Source organism: Saimiri boliviensis, chromosome 2 (assembly GCF_048565385.1).
Source record: "Saimiri boliviensis isolate mSaiBol1 chromosome 2, mSaiBol1.pri, whole genome shotgun sequence".
Taxonomy (NCBI): domain Eukaryota; kingdom Metazoa; phylum Chordata; class Mammalia; order Primates; family Cebidae; genus Saimiri; species Saimiri boliviensis.
The window spans coordinates 90,647,887-90,660,893 of record NC_133450.1 but is presented as its reverse complement, the minus strand read 5'-3'; the positions used below and the strand labels follow the sequence as shown (position 1 = coordinate 90,660,893).

The 13,007-nt window shown below is 47.1% G+C and overlaps 1 protein-coding gene across 2 annotated transcripts; it reads left to right on the top strand.

Annotated features, from left to right (window-relative positions):
• The first annotated feature begins 1,764 nt into the window (after window positions 1-1,764).
• DACT1 (dishevelled binding antagonist of beta catenin 1) lies at window positions 1,765-12,772 on the top strand. 2 transcript variants are annotated; one of them, XM_074393880.1, is made up of 4 exons: window positions 1,765-2,373; window positions 4,516-4,648; window positions 5,415-5,570; window positions 9,699-12,772. In XM_074393880.1, the coding sequence occupies exons 1-4, from the start codon at window positions 2,029-2,031 to the stop codon at window positions 11,576-11,578; spliced, it is 2,514 nt and encodes an 837-aa protein (XP_074249981.1). In that variant the 5' UTR covers window positions 1,765-2,028; the 3' UTR covers window positions 11,579-12,772. The 2 variants fall into 2 exon arrangements, with proteins under 2 accessions (XP_074249981.1, XP_010339426.3); XM_010341124.3 differs by having other exon boundaries at window positions 1,767-2,373; window positions 9,810-12,772.
• Window positions 12,773-13,007: the final 235 nt, after the last annotated feature.

Genomic DNA, 13,007 nt, shown 5'->3' with positions numbered 1-13,007 from the left:
TGTGGGAGGCAGCAATGGGGAGGAAAGTGAAAAGTGGCAAGGGAGTTCTTTTGTTTTTGTATTTTTTTGTAAATGTCAACTTAATTCTATTTGTAGTAGAGATTAAATGGACACTATTAAGCTTAAAAGTTAGCTTAAGAGTATGTTAGTGAAAAAACAATTTACAACCAATCTACATTATCTTGAGTCTCTCGCTAGCAATTGTCAGGTGAATACTTGCAAGGTAATGTGCTGAAGACAGTGATACTAAGAGGGTATTGAAACAGTCTCTGCCTTGAGGTAGCTGTCGTAATGTAGACAGAGAAAAGAGATACATATAAACACCTACCTACAGAGATATGTGTGTGCACATCCAGGTAAGTCACCTTACAGGTAGCATGGGATAAGAACCAGGTATTTATATAGTTTACTGGAGCTCAAAGGAGGAACGTGAGTGAACTGAGAGTAGACCACACAGAGAGGGGAGAAAAGAAGAGGTATTCCTGGCAGGGGTAAGCAGATGGGCAAAAGTGCACGTGTCTGAAATAAGGATATAGGATCACTCCTTCACACAACACTTCGCCTGAACTTCAGCAATCGTGACTTGCGGGATTGAATTTCCGAGGTTCTTGGATGTACTGCTTTTGAAGATATATGTGGTACTTTTTCACAGATAAGCCAGCTAGTGGCATTTCCAGACCTCTCCCACCGGAAATTTCGGTGGGATAAGGGTCTGGAGTAGTGTGTTCCAAGCAGAGGTGATCAATACATGACACTTCAAGAGGGAAGACTTTTAAATCCCTCTGGAGAAAAGCTGTAACTTACATAACCCTTACTACCTATGTGCTAGCCACGTTGTGAGTGCACAGCCCCCACAATATCTATCATATGCTGCATATTATTATAATTCTTCAATAGCAGTTTCCCATAGCAGCTGCTTCCTTTCACAGTGGGGGTAACAGACACAGAGAAGGGAGTAAGTTGCCCGCACAGCTATTTAGGGGTGAAACTGGGATACAAATCCAGACAGTCTGATTTCTGAGTCAGAGCTCTTATTGTAAACTGAGACTAAGTAATAATAAAAGCTCAAACAAAAACCAAAGCGCGCACGCGCGTGCACTCAAACCGTAGGCTTGTAAAAGAAGCGATGCAACCTCTCGGTATATACAGCGATATCCTCCTGCCTACTTTTAAATGCCATCCACAGTAAGACGTTAAAAAATTAAAACGACAACGAAAGTTAACAGTTTTAGAACAACATTGCATTGTGCTCTGTATGGCTTGCCTTTACACAGTGGAGTTGAGGGACCAAGCCCTCAGGACTCCTCTGTGCATACACTCGCAGTACCCGGCTTGGGAAGGGAAAGGAACCTAACTCGGTGTGAGTGGAAACGAGGAGTGGCCGTGTGGGGAAAGGGTTAAGACGGCTGCAACTTGGTCGAGTTGCAGAAAGTTCTCCGGAGAGCCCGACTGCAGCGTCCCGTCGCGGCCCCTGTAACAGGATGCTGGGGCTCCAGGCGCTCGCCCCGAGCTTTGGGCGACGGGAAAGAGCCAATGAGGAGCGAGGGCAAAATCGGGGGCAGTAAACCCGAAAAGGGGGCGAGGAGGCCCGCGGGGAGAGCGGGGGAGGGGGCGGGGAGGGGCGGGGAGGGCCGAGCGAGGAGGCGGCGGCTCGGAGCGCCCGGCGGCGCGCCTGACAGAAGAGGGGAAGCCTGGGGGCGCGAGCGTCGCAGCCGAGGGGCCGGGGCGGGGAGGCGGGCGCCGGGCGGGGGTTCGCGGGGCTGCCGCGCGTGACGTAGCTCCGGGCAGGGCGTTATCAGCTGCCGGGCCTCGGCGAGGGACGCGCGGCGACAGCGGACGGCGCCGCCCGGGCCGGGACGGCTGCAGCCGGCGGCCGCGCGCAGGACCCGAGGGCTTCTGGCCGCCGCCCCCGCCAGCGCCGCGCCCCGCCGCGGGGCGGCATGAGTCTGCGGCCGCAGCCCTAGCGCCCTGCTCCTCCGCCCCGGCGGCCCGGCTGAGCTGACGGCGCTCGCTGCCCGATTGGGGGCCATGAAGCCGAGTCCGGTCGGGACGGCGAGGGAGCTGGAGGCGCCGGCGCCGGCCCGAGGCGAGCAGCGCGCGGTGGAGCCCGAAGGGCGCTGGCGGGAGAAGGGCGAGGCGGACACGGAGCGGCAGCGCACCCGGGAGCGGCAAGAGGCCACGCTGGCCGGGCTGGCGGAGCTGGAGTACCTGCGCCAGCGCCAGGAGCTGCTGGTCCGGGGCGCCCTGCGCGGCCCCGGGGTTTCGGGGGCCGCTGCGCCCCGCGCAGGGGAGCTGCCGGGGGAGGCGGCGCAGCGCAGCCGCCTGGAGGAGAAGTTCTTGGAGGAGAACATCTTGCTGCTACGAAAGCAGTTGGTAAGTCGTTCTGAAGGTGGAGCACGGCTGTAGCTGCCCCGGGGCTGGAGGTCAGGCAGGTGGCCTGGGGCGGGCTCGAGGTTAGCTCTGGCTGGGGAGATGCTCGCTGTTACGGGACGCCCCCGCCCACCCCGTACCTCCCTGGTCCCTTTCCTGAATGCCCGCGGCGCGTGGGCTGCCGACGCCCACGCGTTTCTGGCGTGTGCCCGCTTTGTGTCTGGCGACCTCGCGCGGATCGCAGGAAGTGGGTGGCTGCTCTTCCCTCCTCCTCTGCCTTCGAGATTCTCGGAGTCGTCTAGTTCTAACCTTCGGTCTCCTTAGTTAGTTGAGTATATGCCCTCTCCCCAGAGGTTTGCAAACTCCCACTTAAAATACCATTTTATTTGGAGGTTTTCTTGGCTTCCTCTCTTCCCGCCGAGAGAGGCCAAAAGCCAAGGAGGGGGTTTGTGGCGTGCTTAACTGTCCAACGCCGAGTTTTACGATTACCCTGGAGCGCCTGTAGGGAGCTGTGCCTCTCCCAGAGATCTCAGCATGCCAGCTTTCACCCAGGCTGGTGCTTAATTTCAAATAGAAGCCCTTTGTATAAGGCAGCTCAAACTAGATGGAAATGATGGAAATTTGGCTGGAGACTGTGTCCCCTCCGCTCATGTTTTATACGTTGTGTTCTGCCAGCTGTGATTGGTGGTGGAGGTGGGAGACGAGAACCTGCTCTCGGGGAACATTTATCTTAACTGGATTTCTGTCAGCGTCTCAGTCATTCTGTGCAGCCTTCATTAAGGGGGAAGAAAAAGAACTTTGGAGCTTAATGTATTGATGAACAGCTTTTGACCCCGCCTCAGAATAATGGCGGCAGCTTTGTTTTCAGTGACCTCAAAATGTGGTTTTGGAAACAGCAAACGTCCTCACCTGACCGAGTGATCCAGCTAAACTAGACACAGGCCAGACAGTGGCCCTCCCACAATGAAGTAGTGATGCTGCGAGGTTGTCATGTGTTTTCTTCTAGTAGCTCTTTTCAGATCATTTCTGTGTGTGTGTGTGTTTAAGCACCAAAGTACTTTTATTTGATAGGTTCATTTTTCCTGAAGAAATTAATTGTAGCAAACAAACATACGATTTATGTCTCCAAGCTTTTTAAGTTAAAGACAAGAAGAGTAGATATTCATATGCATGTGTTTTGTAAAGATGTACACTATGGTTTGTGTAATATCTCTGTTTTGGTATTTTACCGTGCTTCTTTGGTCACAGACCAGATTCGTATGTAACACTGATTTGAGCCAGTTCTCACTGGTGACTTACACTTTATTGTCTTGTGCAATTGCACCTTTTTGGCTGCATGAATCTCAAGACTGTAAGTGGCGCATTCCTATTGTCTGCTTGAGGGGAGCAAGGTAGTGTGTCAAGAAAATTCCAGTCCAGTCAGTGTTTATGGTACTATTTTCATTTGTAGACTTGGCATTCATGATTTGAACCAGATGCTTTTTGCGTTCTCCTGCTTTTCCAGCAATAGGAAGCACTAGGTGGCAGTGTGAGTTAGCACAATCCATCTCTCACCTTTGGAAACCCAGAGGCGTTCAAATCTCAAAGGGCCTTCCCATGAGGGTTTTGGATTCTGCTGGCTCACATTATACTTGGCACTGGCTATTTGTATTAGTTTCTCACTTTCAAAGGCCCTAAGACTGATTAAACCCCACAAAGTAACTAATAGAAAACAAAACTCTGCAGGCCAAGACATTTGGCCAGAAAATCTCACCTAAGATTAGTGTATTATAGGAAATCTGTTACTCTAACTTCAAATTAAAGAGTCTACGGTGAAGTATTGTTTTTTAAAAGACTGGTTATACACCAGATGATTTAGTCTCAGTCCGTTTTTCTTCTCCCTATCTATAAAAAATCTCAGTTTGTATATATTAGTTGAAACTTAAAACAACTTTATATTGCCACAAAATGTGAGAAAGTAGAATTAAGCATAGGACATATTCTTAAATTCTTGAAGTTTTTCTTTATTTCAGGTCATCCAGTAAAATTTTGGTTTTATAAGTTTTAGTGAACTCTTTGAATGCGTAATTTGAATCCTTAGAGTAGACTTTCTGGTTCTTTTGTCAACCCTGTATGTTCATGTTTCCTTTGTTTCTTCCTAATCAGAATTGTTTGAGGCGAAGAGATGCTGGTTTGTTGAATCAGTTGCAAGAGCTTGACAAGCAGATAAGTGACCTGAGACTGGATGTAGAAAAGACATCTGAAGAGCACCTGGAGACAGACAGCCGGCCTAGCTCAGGTAAGTGATGGAGCACAAGGACAGAATTCTGCACTCATGAGTGTCTATCTCAGCCCCTGTGGTTAACATTCCCAGACCTGCAAATGGTAGTGGAGTTTGTTTCCAGTGCAGAGAGAGAGAATTTAAAAAAAAAAAAAAAAAAGCAGTCTGCCATTCAGTTTCATATGAATGAGAGGGATCTGTCATTCAGTTTCATCTGAAAGAGAGGGAAATAAACTCAGACAACAAAATTTTTAGTAATGAGATTGATGTGACTGGAGTCCCCTGAGTTTAAAAATAAAACCTATTCAAATTTCTGCAAGAGCTACCCTCCTTTGAAACTTGAGTAAGTCAGAACTGGGCTAGAAAATTAGTCACACTTCAACTTCCTGAGACCACATCAAAAGTTTTTTTTTTTTTTTTCTTTTAAACCATTTGGCTCCTTAAATAGATTTTTCTCTTATTTTTTTCTGAAACAATCATGATAAAGATGAAGCTTTGACAGACCTAAGTTTCTTTCCTTGGACATCTTCAAGGCGGGGTCAAGGAGTAAGGTTAGTTTGATGGGGAGAGTAACTGAAATGTACTCCTGGTTATGGGCTCTTTGCTTTTTCCTAAGAATTGTTTGAAATAAGACCATAATATTAGGACACCAAAGTCCAGTGAACCAAAATTGGCCAAAAAACCCAACAAATCTTCTTTTCCTAAATGATTAATTTTTCTTTTAAGCATGAATATGCATTATTTCTTGACATGATCTTAATTCCAACGGTATTTTTATTTGTAGGGTTTTATGAGCTGAGTGATGGGGCTTCAGGATCCCTTTCCAATTCCTCTAACTCGGTGTTCAGTGAGTGTTTATCCAGTTGTCATTCCAGCACCTGCTTTTGCAGCCCCTTGGAGGCAACCTTGACTCTCTCAGATGGTTGCCCCAAATCTGCAGGTAAGAATTTTTAGCGTTGATAGAAACTGTAAATTGGAAGGGGTCAAGGGCCCTTAAAAGATTGTCTGGCTCCAGTACCTTTCACTGGTGGAAAAACAAAGATCCATCAGTTAGTGGCATTTAGTGCCATACTTACATCTAGAACTTAGAGCTTCATCTAGGTGAGTATCTAGAACTATTCCAATACCATTTGGGTGCTACTTGGTTATATATTCTAATAGTAGCAAGACAGTTTATCTCTAGAAATCCTGTTCCAGTATTGGAGGTCTTGAGCTCTGTTTCTGAGCCTTTGCTGTTAGGTTAACTTGCCTGTATTTTCTTTTGAAAACCATTCTGTATCTGTTTTCCTCTTTTAATTATTTAAAGCTAAAACTCGGCCAGGTGTAGTGGCTCACGCTGTAATCCCAGCACTTTGGGGGGCCAAGGCAGGTGGATCACCTGAGGTCAGGAGTTCAAGACCAGCCTGGCTAACATGGTGAAACCCCATCTCTACTAAAGATACAAAAATTAGCTGGGTGTGATGGCATGCACCTGTAGTCCAGCTACTTGGGAGGCTGAGGCAGGAGGACTGCTTGAACCCAGGAGGCAGAGGTTGCAGTGAGCTAAGATTGCACTCCAGCCTGGCAACAGAGTGAGGCTCGATCGCAGTCAATCAATCAATCAATCAATCAAACCACTCTAAGTTGTCTGTCAGCTTGGCCCAGAACTGGTTGGCACTTCAGGGAGCGGTGGCCCCTTCGTGTTCTCCAGAATGTTCTGCAAGATGGCAGCTTGTTTTTTCTTTTAGTAAGTGGGCGCCCACATGCCATTATGAGGAGTTCACTGGGGAGGCCCCCACACTGAGCCCGCCCCGCGACGCGAGGCCCCTCACAGCCGCGGAGCAGGCGGCCTTCCTGGACTTCTTGTCTAGCCCTTATTTTGGGCTATCTTTGCAATGATCCCCAGAAGGAATTATGCTATTGTACCAAAAGAGTTTCCGCATTTCCACTACGTGTCGCAAACTGTACTGGATGCTCTGCATACATTTATCTCCATTGAATCCTCCCAATAGTTCTATACAGTATGGTGGTCGTTTGCTCCATTTTATGTATTAAAAAAAAAAAAAAACGGCCGGGCGCGGTGGCTCAAGCCTGTAATCCCAGCACTTTGGGAGGCCGAAGCGGGTGGATCACGAGGTCAAGAGATCAAGACCATCCTGGTCAACATGGTGAACCCCCGTCTCTACTAAAAATACAAAAAAATTAGCTGGGCATGGTGGCGCACGCCTGTAGTCCCAGCTACTAGGGAGGCTGAGGCAGGAGAATTGCTTGAACCCAGGGGGCGGAGGTTGCAGTGAGCCGAGATCGTGCCATTGCACTCCAGCCTGGGTAACGAGCGAAACCCCGTCTCAAAAAAACAAAACAAAACAAAACAAAACGAGGCCTAATAAGGTTATTTAAGGCTTTATAGTGAGTGGCAGAAGCAGAATTCAACTCAGGCCTAATTGCAAGGTCCATGTCTTTCCATCATCCTGAGAGAATTCAGAAATTGTTGTTTTCAACCTTCTCATCTAACAGAAGAGGAATTTTGGCTTATAAGCTATTTGTCAGAGATTCTCCATCTGCTGAATGGCAGGGTTGTTGCTGGAACTCAAGATTCCTTCCTTAGTCCTGTTATATTGTGAATTCTTAGAAGAGTAAATAGGGAAATTAGATTTGCTGTAGTACGGGCACAAGTCATCATACTCCTGGTTTGTCTGTTTTCTCCACTTGAGTGTAAGGTTGAAGTTCCGAGTCCAGGCAAGGCAAATGTAACACTGAGCAGCTGAGGGAGCCAGTTGGCTGATGTCTTTGTATCTGTGTGTTGTCAGCAGCAATCATTTGGGGAAGCACAGACTGTGTTATCTAGAGTGTCTGGGCCTCAAGTTCATTGGTAATTGCTCCCCTTCATTCCGCAGATCTGGTTTCAGAGGGAAACTTTATAAACCCATTAATGGCACTTTGGTTCAGGTTTTCCTTCAAGACAGACCCCTGCTCTTACAAATGCCATATCCTCACATAATTGAGACAGTTGTACAAGGCCTTGGGGGCTGGGATGTCTGTTTTGTTCAACTCTAAAGAGGGAAGAGGGATGAATGGTAAAGTGTTGGTCAGTGTGGCTTTCAGTAAGGCAAAGATAGGGCTTAGGTTGCTGGAAGAGGAAGGATGGGGAAGGATGTTAGCTAGAGAGGTTTCCTTTTAGAGCAAGCTCTTTATAGGGTGGGGGGTCAAGTGGGTGGGGACATGGCACTTTGGTTTTATTATATTTTCTTTACAAATGAATCATATCATATCTGGGTCTAGATTATTTTTTTCCCTGAGGCTGCTAATTATCGTGGAAGTTCATGGAGCTTTCTCAACATAGAATTTGGCACATACGGGTTCTCAGTATTTGAATAAATAAATATAACAAAGGACAATTACTGATAAACTCCACTTTAATTTGCTCTGATAACTGAAGGTCATTAAAGGATTCGTTATTTGTAATATTCTCCAAATTAAGAGATCAAAATCATTTAAGGAAGCAAGCTTGATTTTGCTGTTTTTTGGCACCTACATTTTCAAGATGTGGGAAATTTATCCATTAATATTACCATTCAATCTTTTAAAATTTTATCAGTTGCTTTTATTAAAAAGCGGTGTTTAAAAAAATTTTTTTTTTTTTTTTTTTTTTTTTTTTTTTTTTTTTTTTTTTTTGAGGCAGAGTTTCGCTCTTGTTACCCAGGCTGGAGTGCAATGGCGTGATCTCGGCTCACTGCAACCTCTGCCTCCTGGGTTCAGGCAATTCTCCTGCCTCAGCCTCCTGAGTAGCTGGGATTACAGGCACGTGCCAGCCACCATGCCCAGCTAATTTTTTGTATTTTTAGTAGAGACGGGGTTTCACCACGTTGACCAGGATGGTCTCGATCTCTTGACCTCGTGATCCACCCACCTCGGCCTCCCAAAGAGCTGGGATTACAGGCTTGAGCCACCGTGCCCGGCTAAAAAAAATTTTTTTTAAGAGAGATGGGGTCTCACTATGTTGCTCAGGCTAGTCTCGAACTCCTGGGCCTAAGTGATCCTCTTGCTTCAGCCTCCCAGTGTTAGGATTGCAGTCGTGAGCCATCACACCTGGCCCGTTTTATTTTTGTGTCACTATTGAAAATATAAGGTTGCCTGGCACAGTGGCTCACGCCTGTAATCCCAGCACTTTGGGAGGCCAAGGCAGGTGGATCAGGAGGTCAAGAGATCGAGACTATCCCGGTCAACATGGTGAAACCCCGTGTCTACTAAAAATACAAAAAGTTAGCTGGGCATGGTGGTGCGTGCCTATAATCCCAGCTACTCAGGAGGCTGAGGCAGGAGAACTGCCTGAACCCAGGAGGCGGAGGTTGCGGTGAGCTGAGATCGCGCCACAAGAGCAAAACTCCATCTCAAAAAAAAAAAAAAAAGAAAAAAGAAAGGAAACTATAAGATGACTGTTATTTAAACTTGATCAGTCTTTACTGAAGTTTGATCAGTTTACCTTTCAATTGACAATTATATTTGAATGGATGTCATTAGGAATTAGGTTTAAAAACACAAAATGACGTCAAAGCCTACTGAATGTGCAGTTACCCAGGAATAGAACACAGAGGGGAGAGTAGCCTAGAGAAACAGTGATTCAAAAAATTTTATTTTTCCCAGTTGTAAATGTGGTACAGTTACTGAAAATTTAGAAAACAGAAAATAAAGAAGAAGGTAAATATCACTTGCTTCTCATCACACTGAAATGCTGCTACTAGAATCTGGGTGTGCTTCATCTCAGACATTTTTTCTTTGCATACATGTGATCCTGATAAAACGACAATATTCTAGTATTACATCATGATTTTCACTAAACTTTAAAAGTGTTTTCCCTCTATTATGCAGTAGTTTGAAAACATTCTCAATGTCTGAATATTTTTCCTTCAGAGGATGTCAACAATTTTTGTTAAATATTTCCCCCTCATCCAGTAGCCGTAACTACATGTCAAATGGTAGGGCAGCTAGTGGAGTGTTTTTTAATACTTGGCATTCTCTCTCAGCCCAAAAAGTCAAGCTGGTGCTGACCAATTCATTTCTTCAGAGTGTACCTTTAAATATTTTTCAGATCTCATAGGATGGTTGGAATATAAAGAAGGCCACTGTGAAGACCAGGCCTCAGGGGCAGTTTGCCATTCCCTCTCCACACCACAATTTAATTCCCTTGATGTCATTGCAGATGTGAATCCCAAGTACCAGTGTGATCTGGTGTCTAAAAACGGGAATGATGTATATCGCTATCCCAGTCCACTTCATGCTGTGGCTGTGCAGAGCCCAATGTTTCTCCTTTGTCTGACCGGCAGCCCTATGCGGGAAGAGGACAGGCTCGGAAACCATGCCAGTGACATTTGCAGTGGATCTGAGCTGGATGTCGTCAAAACAGACAGCTCCTTACCATCCCCAAGCAGTCTGTGGTCTGCTTCTCATCCTTCATCCAGCAAGAAAATGGATGGCTACATTCTGAGCCTGGTCCAGAAAAAAACACACCCTGTAAGGACCAACAAACCAAGAACCAGCGTGAACGCCGACCCCACGAAAGGGCTTCTGAGGAACGGGAGCGTGTGTGTCCGAGCCCCGGGCAGCGTGTCACAGGGCGGCAGTGTGAACCTGAAGAATTCCAAACAGGCGTGTCTACCCTCTGGCGGGATCCCGTCTCTGGACAGTGGGACTTTCTCCCCGCCGAAGCCGTGGTCAAAGGAATCAAAGGCCGAGCAAGCAGAAGGCAAGAGGTTGCCCTCGCCAGAGGGCTGCTCCCCAGGCGCTGCCTCCGACCTTCAGAGTAAGCACCTGCCCAAACCGGCCAAGCCAGCCTCCCAAGAGCATGCTTGGTGTCCCACCATCGGGACTGCGGAGTCACCTCAAGAAAGCGCTCCCCTCTCGGGGGCCCCTCCAAAAGAGAGTCCTGGCAGAGGCCCCGCCCTGCCGCAGGAGAACAAAGCTGTCCAGCCCCTGAAAAAGATGTCACCGAAAAGCAGCCTGCAGGGCGTCCCCCCGGCCGCTCCTCCCCTGCTGTCTCCAGCGTTCCCCTTGGAAGAGAGGCCTGCCTCGGATTTCAAGAGCGAGGGTTCTTCTTCCCAAAGCCTGGAGGAGGCGCACCTGGTCAAGGCCCAGTTCATCCCGGGGCAGCAGCCCAGCGGCAGGCTCCATCGGGGCCACAGGAACGTGGGCGTCACCAAGAGCTCCAGCCTGAAGCACCGCGGCCAAGTCCTCCAGGGGATGGAGAATGGCTTGCCCACCGTCAGGGAGAAATCGCGGGCCGGGAGCAAGAAGTGTCGCTTCCCGGATGACTTGGATACAAATAAGAAACTCAAGAAAGCCTCCTCCAAGGGGAGGAAGAGCGGGGGTGGGCCCGAGGCCGGTCTTCCCGGAAGGCTCACTGGCGGGGGCCCCAGGGCCGGAAGCAGGGCGCACGGCCACGGACGGGAGGCGGTGGTGGCCAAACCTAAGCACAAGCGAACCGACTACCGCAGGTGGAAGTCCTCGGCCGAGATTTCCTACGAAGAGGCCCTGAGGAGGGCCCGGCGAAGTCGCCGGGAGAATGTGGGGCTGTACCCCGCGCCAGTGCCTCTGCCCTATGCCAGCCCCTACGCCTACGTGGCCAGCGACTCTGAGTACTCGGCCGAGTGCGAGTCCCTGTTCCACTCCACCGTGGTGGACACCAGTGAGGACGAGCAGAGCAATTACACCACCAACTGCTTCGGGGACAGCGAGTCGAGTGTGAGCGAGGGGGAGTTCGTGGGGGAGAGCACCACCACCAGCGACTCCGAAGAAAGCGGGGGCTTGATTTGGTCCCAGTTCGTCCAGACTCTCCCCATTCAAACGGTCACGGCCCCAGACCTTCACAACCACCCTGCAAAAACCTTTGTCAAAATTAAGGCCTCACATAACCTCAAGAAGAAGATCCTCCGCTTTCGGTCTGGCTCTTTGAAACTGATGACGACGGTCTGAGTGACGTCATTGGTGTAGAAAGTGTCTTTTTTTTTTTTTTTTTCCCCTAGTTGCCAAAATAAAAAAGATGGTGTTTTGACTTTTGTATAATACTTTCATGGAATGCTTTTCTTTTAAGATTAAAACCAAGATAAATTATTGTCTCATCTTCATCACATATGGACGCTAGTGCCTTTAAGGGAAGGTAAAGAATGTTTTGTTAGAAGTAAATATTGAGGTTTTAATGGTGGTGATAGTGAGTTTTGTGGTACCAGCTGTTTTGTATTTTAAACTTTCTGAGCATCCGGCAAGGTACAGGTTTGGATGTTCAAGTTTTATTGGGATGAGACCTTTTGATCCCAAGGTCAGGTGGATGGGATTTTTGGATTTGTATTTGCTCCTTGAGTCTTCGGGGCAGTATCCCCACGAGGGTTTTCCTGTTGAGGGGCATCACGTACAATAGTGTGAAGTAGGTACAAGGGGCAGCCATTGTATTTTATAGTTTTTTGTAGTCTACATTTCTCAGATGTATCCTAATTCAGTTTTCTTCTCCGAACTGTTCTTTTTACTGGACTCATGACTTGTAGGCCAGACCTTAAATCCAGAGATGGCAACCTGGATAGGGACTTAAAAGGATCCACAAAAACTTTTGCCACACTTGGTGCCTAGGCCCTGTTCCCAATAACCCCTTCCAGGGCCGTTTATTCAACATTTTGATGCCTTCTTTCCCCTCCCTAATTTGTAGACGATCCATCCTTTCATTCCTTGGAGGATTTGCTTTTGGGATAAACTTTTGGTCCTCAGGCACAGAGACATTCACTTTTAATGAAATAACCCTTGGGCATGACTCCAATCCCAGAATTGCTCACTGAGCGCTATGCCACCTAAGCATCGACCTGAACTTATTAGTGCAATCCAGTCCAGATTGGACCACTGATCCTATGTGGAAGGGCTGTTTTTTAAAAAAAAAAAGTTTTTTGGTAAACAGTATTGCGTAAAATTGCTTTTTGTATACCAATATATGCATGTTTTGTGCATGAGCAGTACTTGTGTTGATATTCCTGTTGATGTTAAATTACTGTATAATATAAACAGTATGTGTTTTTATATATCATTGTGTAAATTTAATATAACACGTATGCAGTAATAAACGATTTGTTTTACTGCCGTTAAGTTTGTTATTTGGGTATAAAACCAGATGTTTATACCTATAAATCTTGAGCTGTTATTGGTGTTATTTGTGAGATTTATATTTGCCAGTCTACCATTAGAATATTTGCTGTATACAGATAGGTTTTAATGTTTGAAAGGATGATGAGCAAGCAAATGAAGGAAAGCAGACAACTTCTAGTTAAGGTACTTTAAAATTTAAGGTGCATTAAAGGTGTCATCTAAGGAAAACATTTCTGAAAATAATTATCTCTCCCAACTTTTTATTACAAAAATCTCA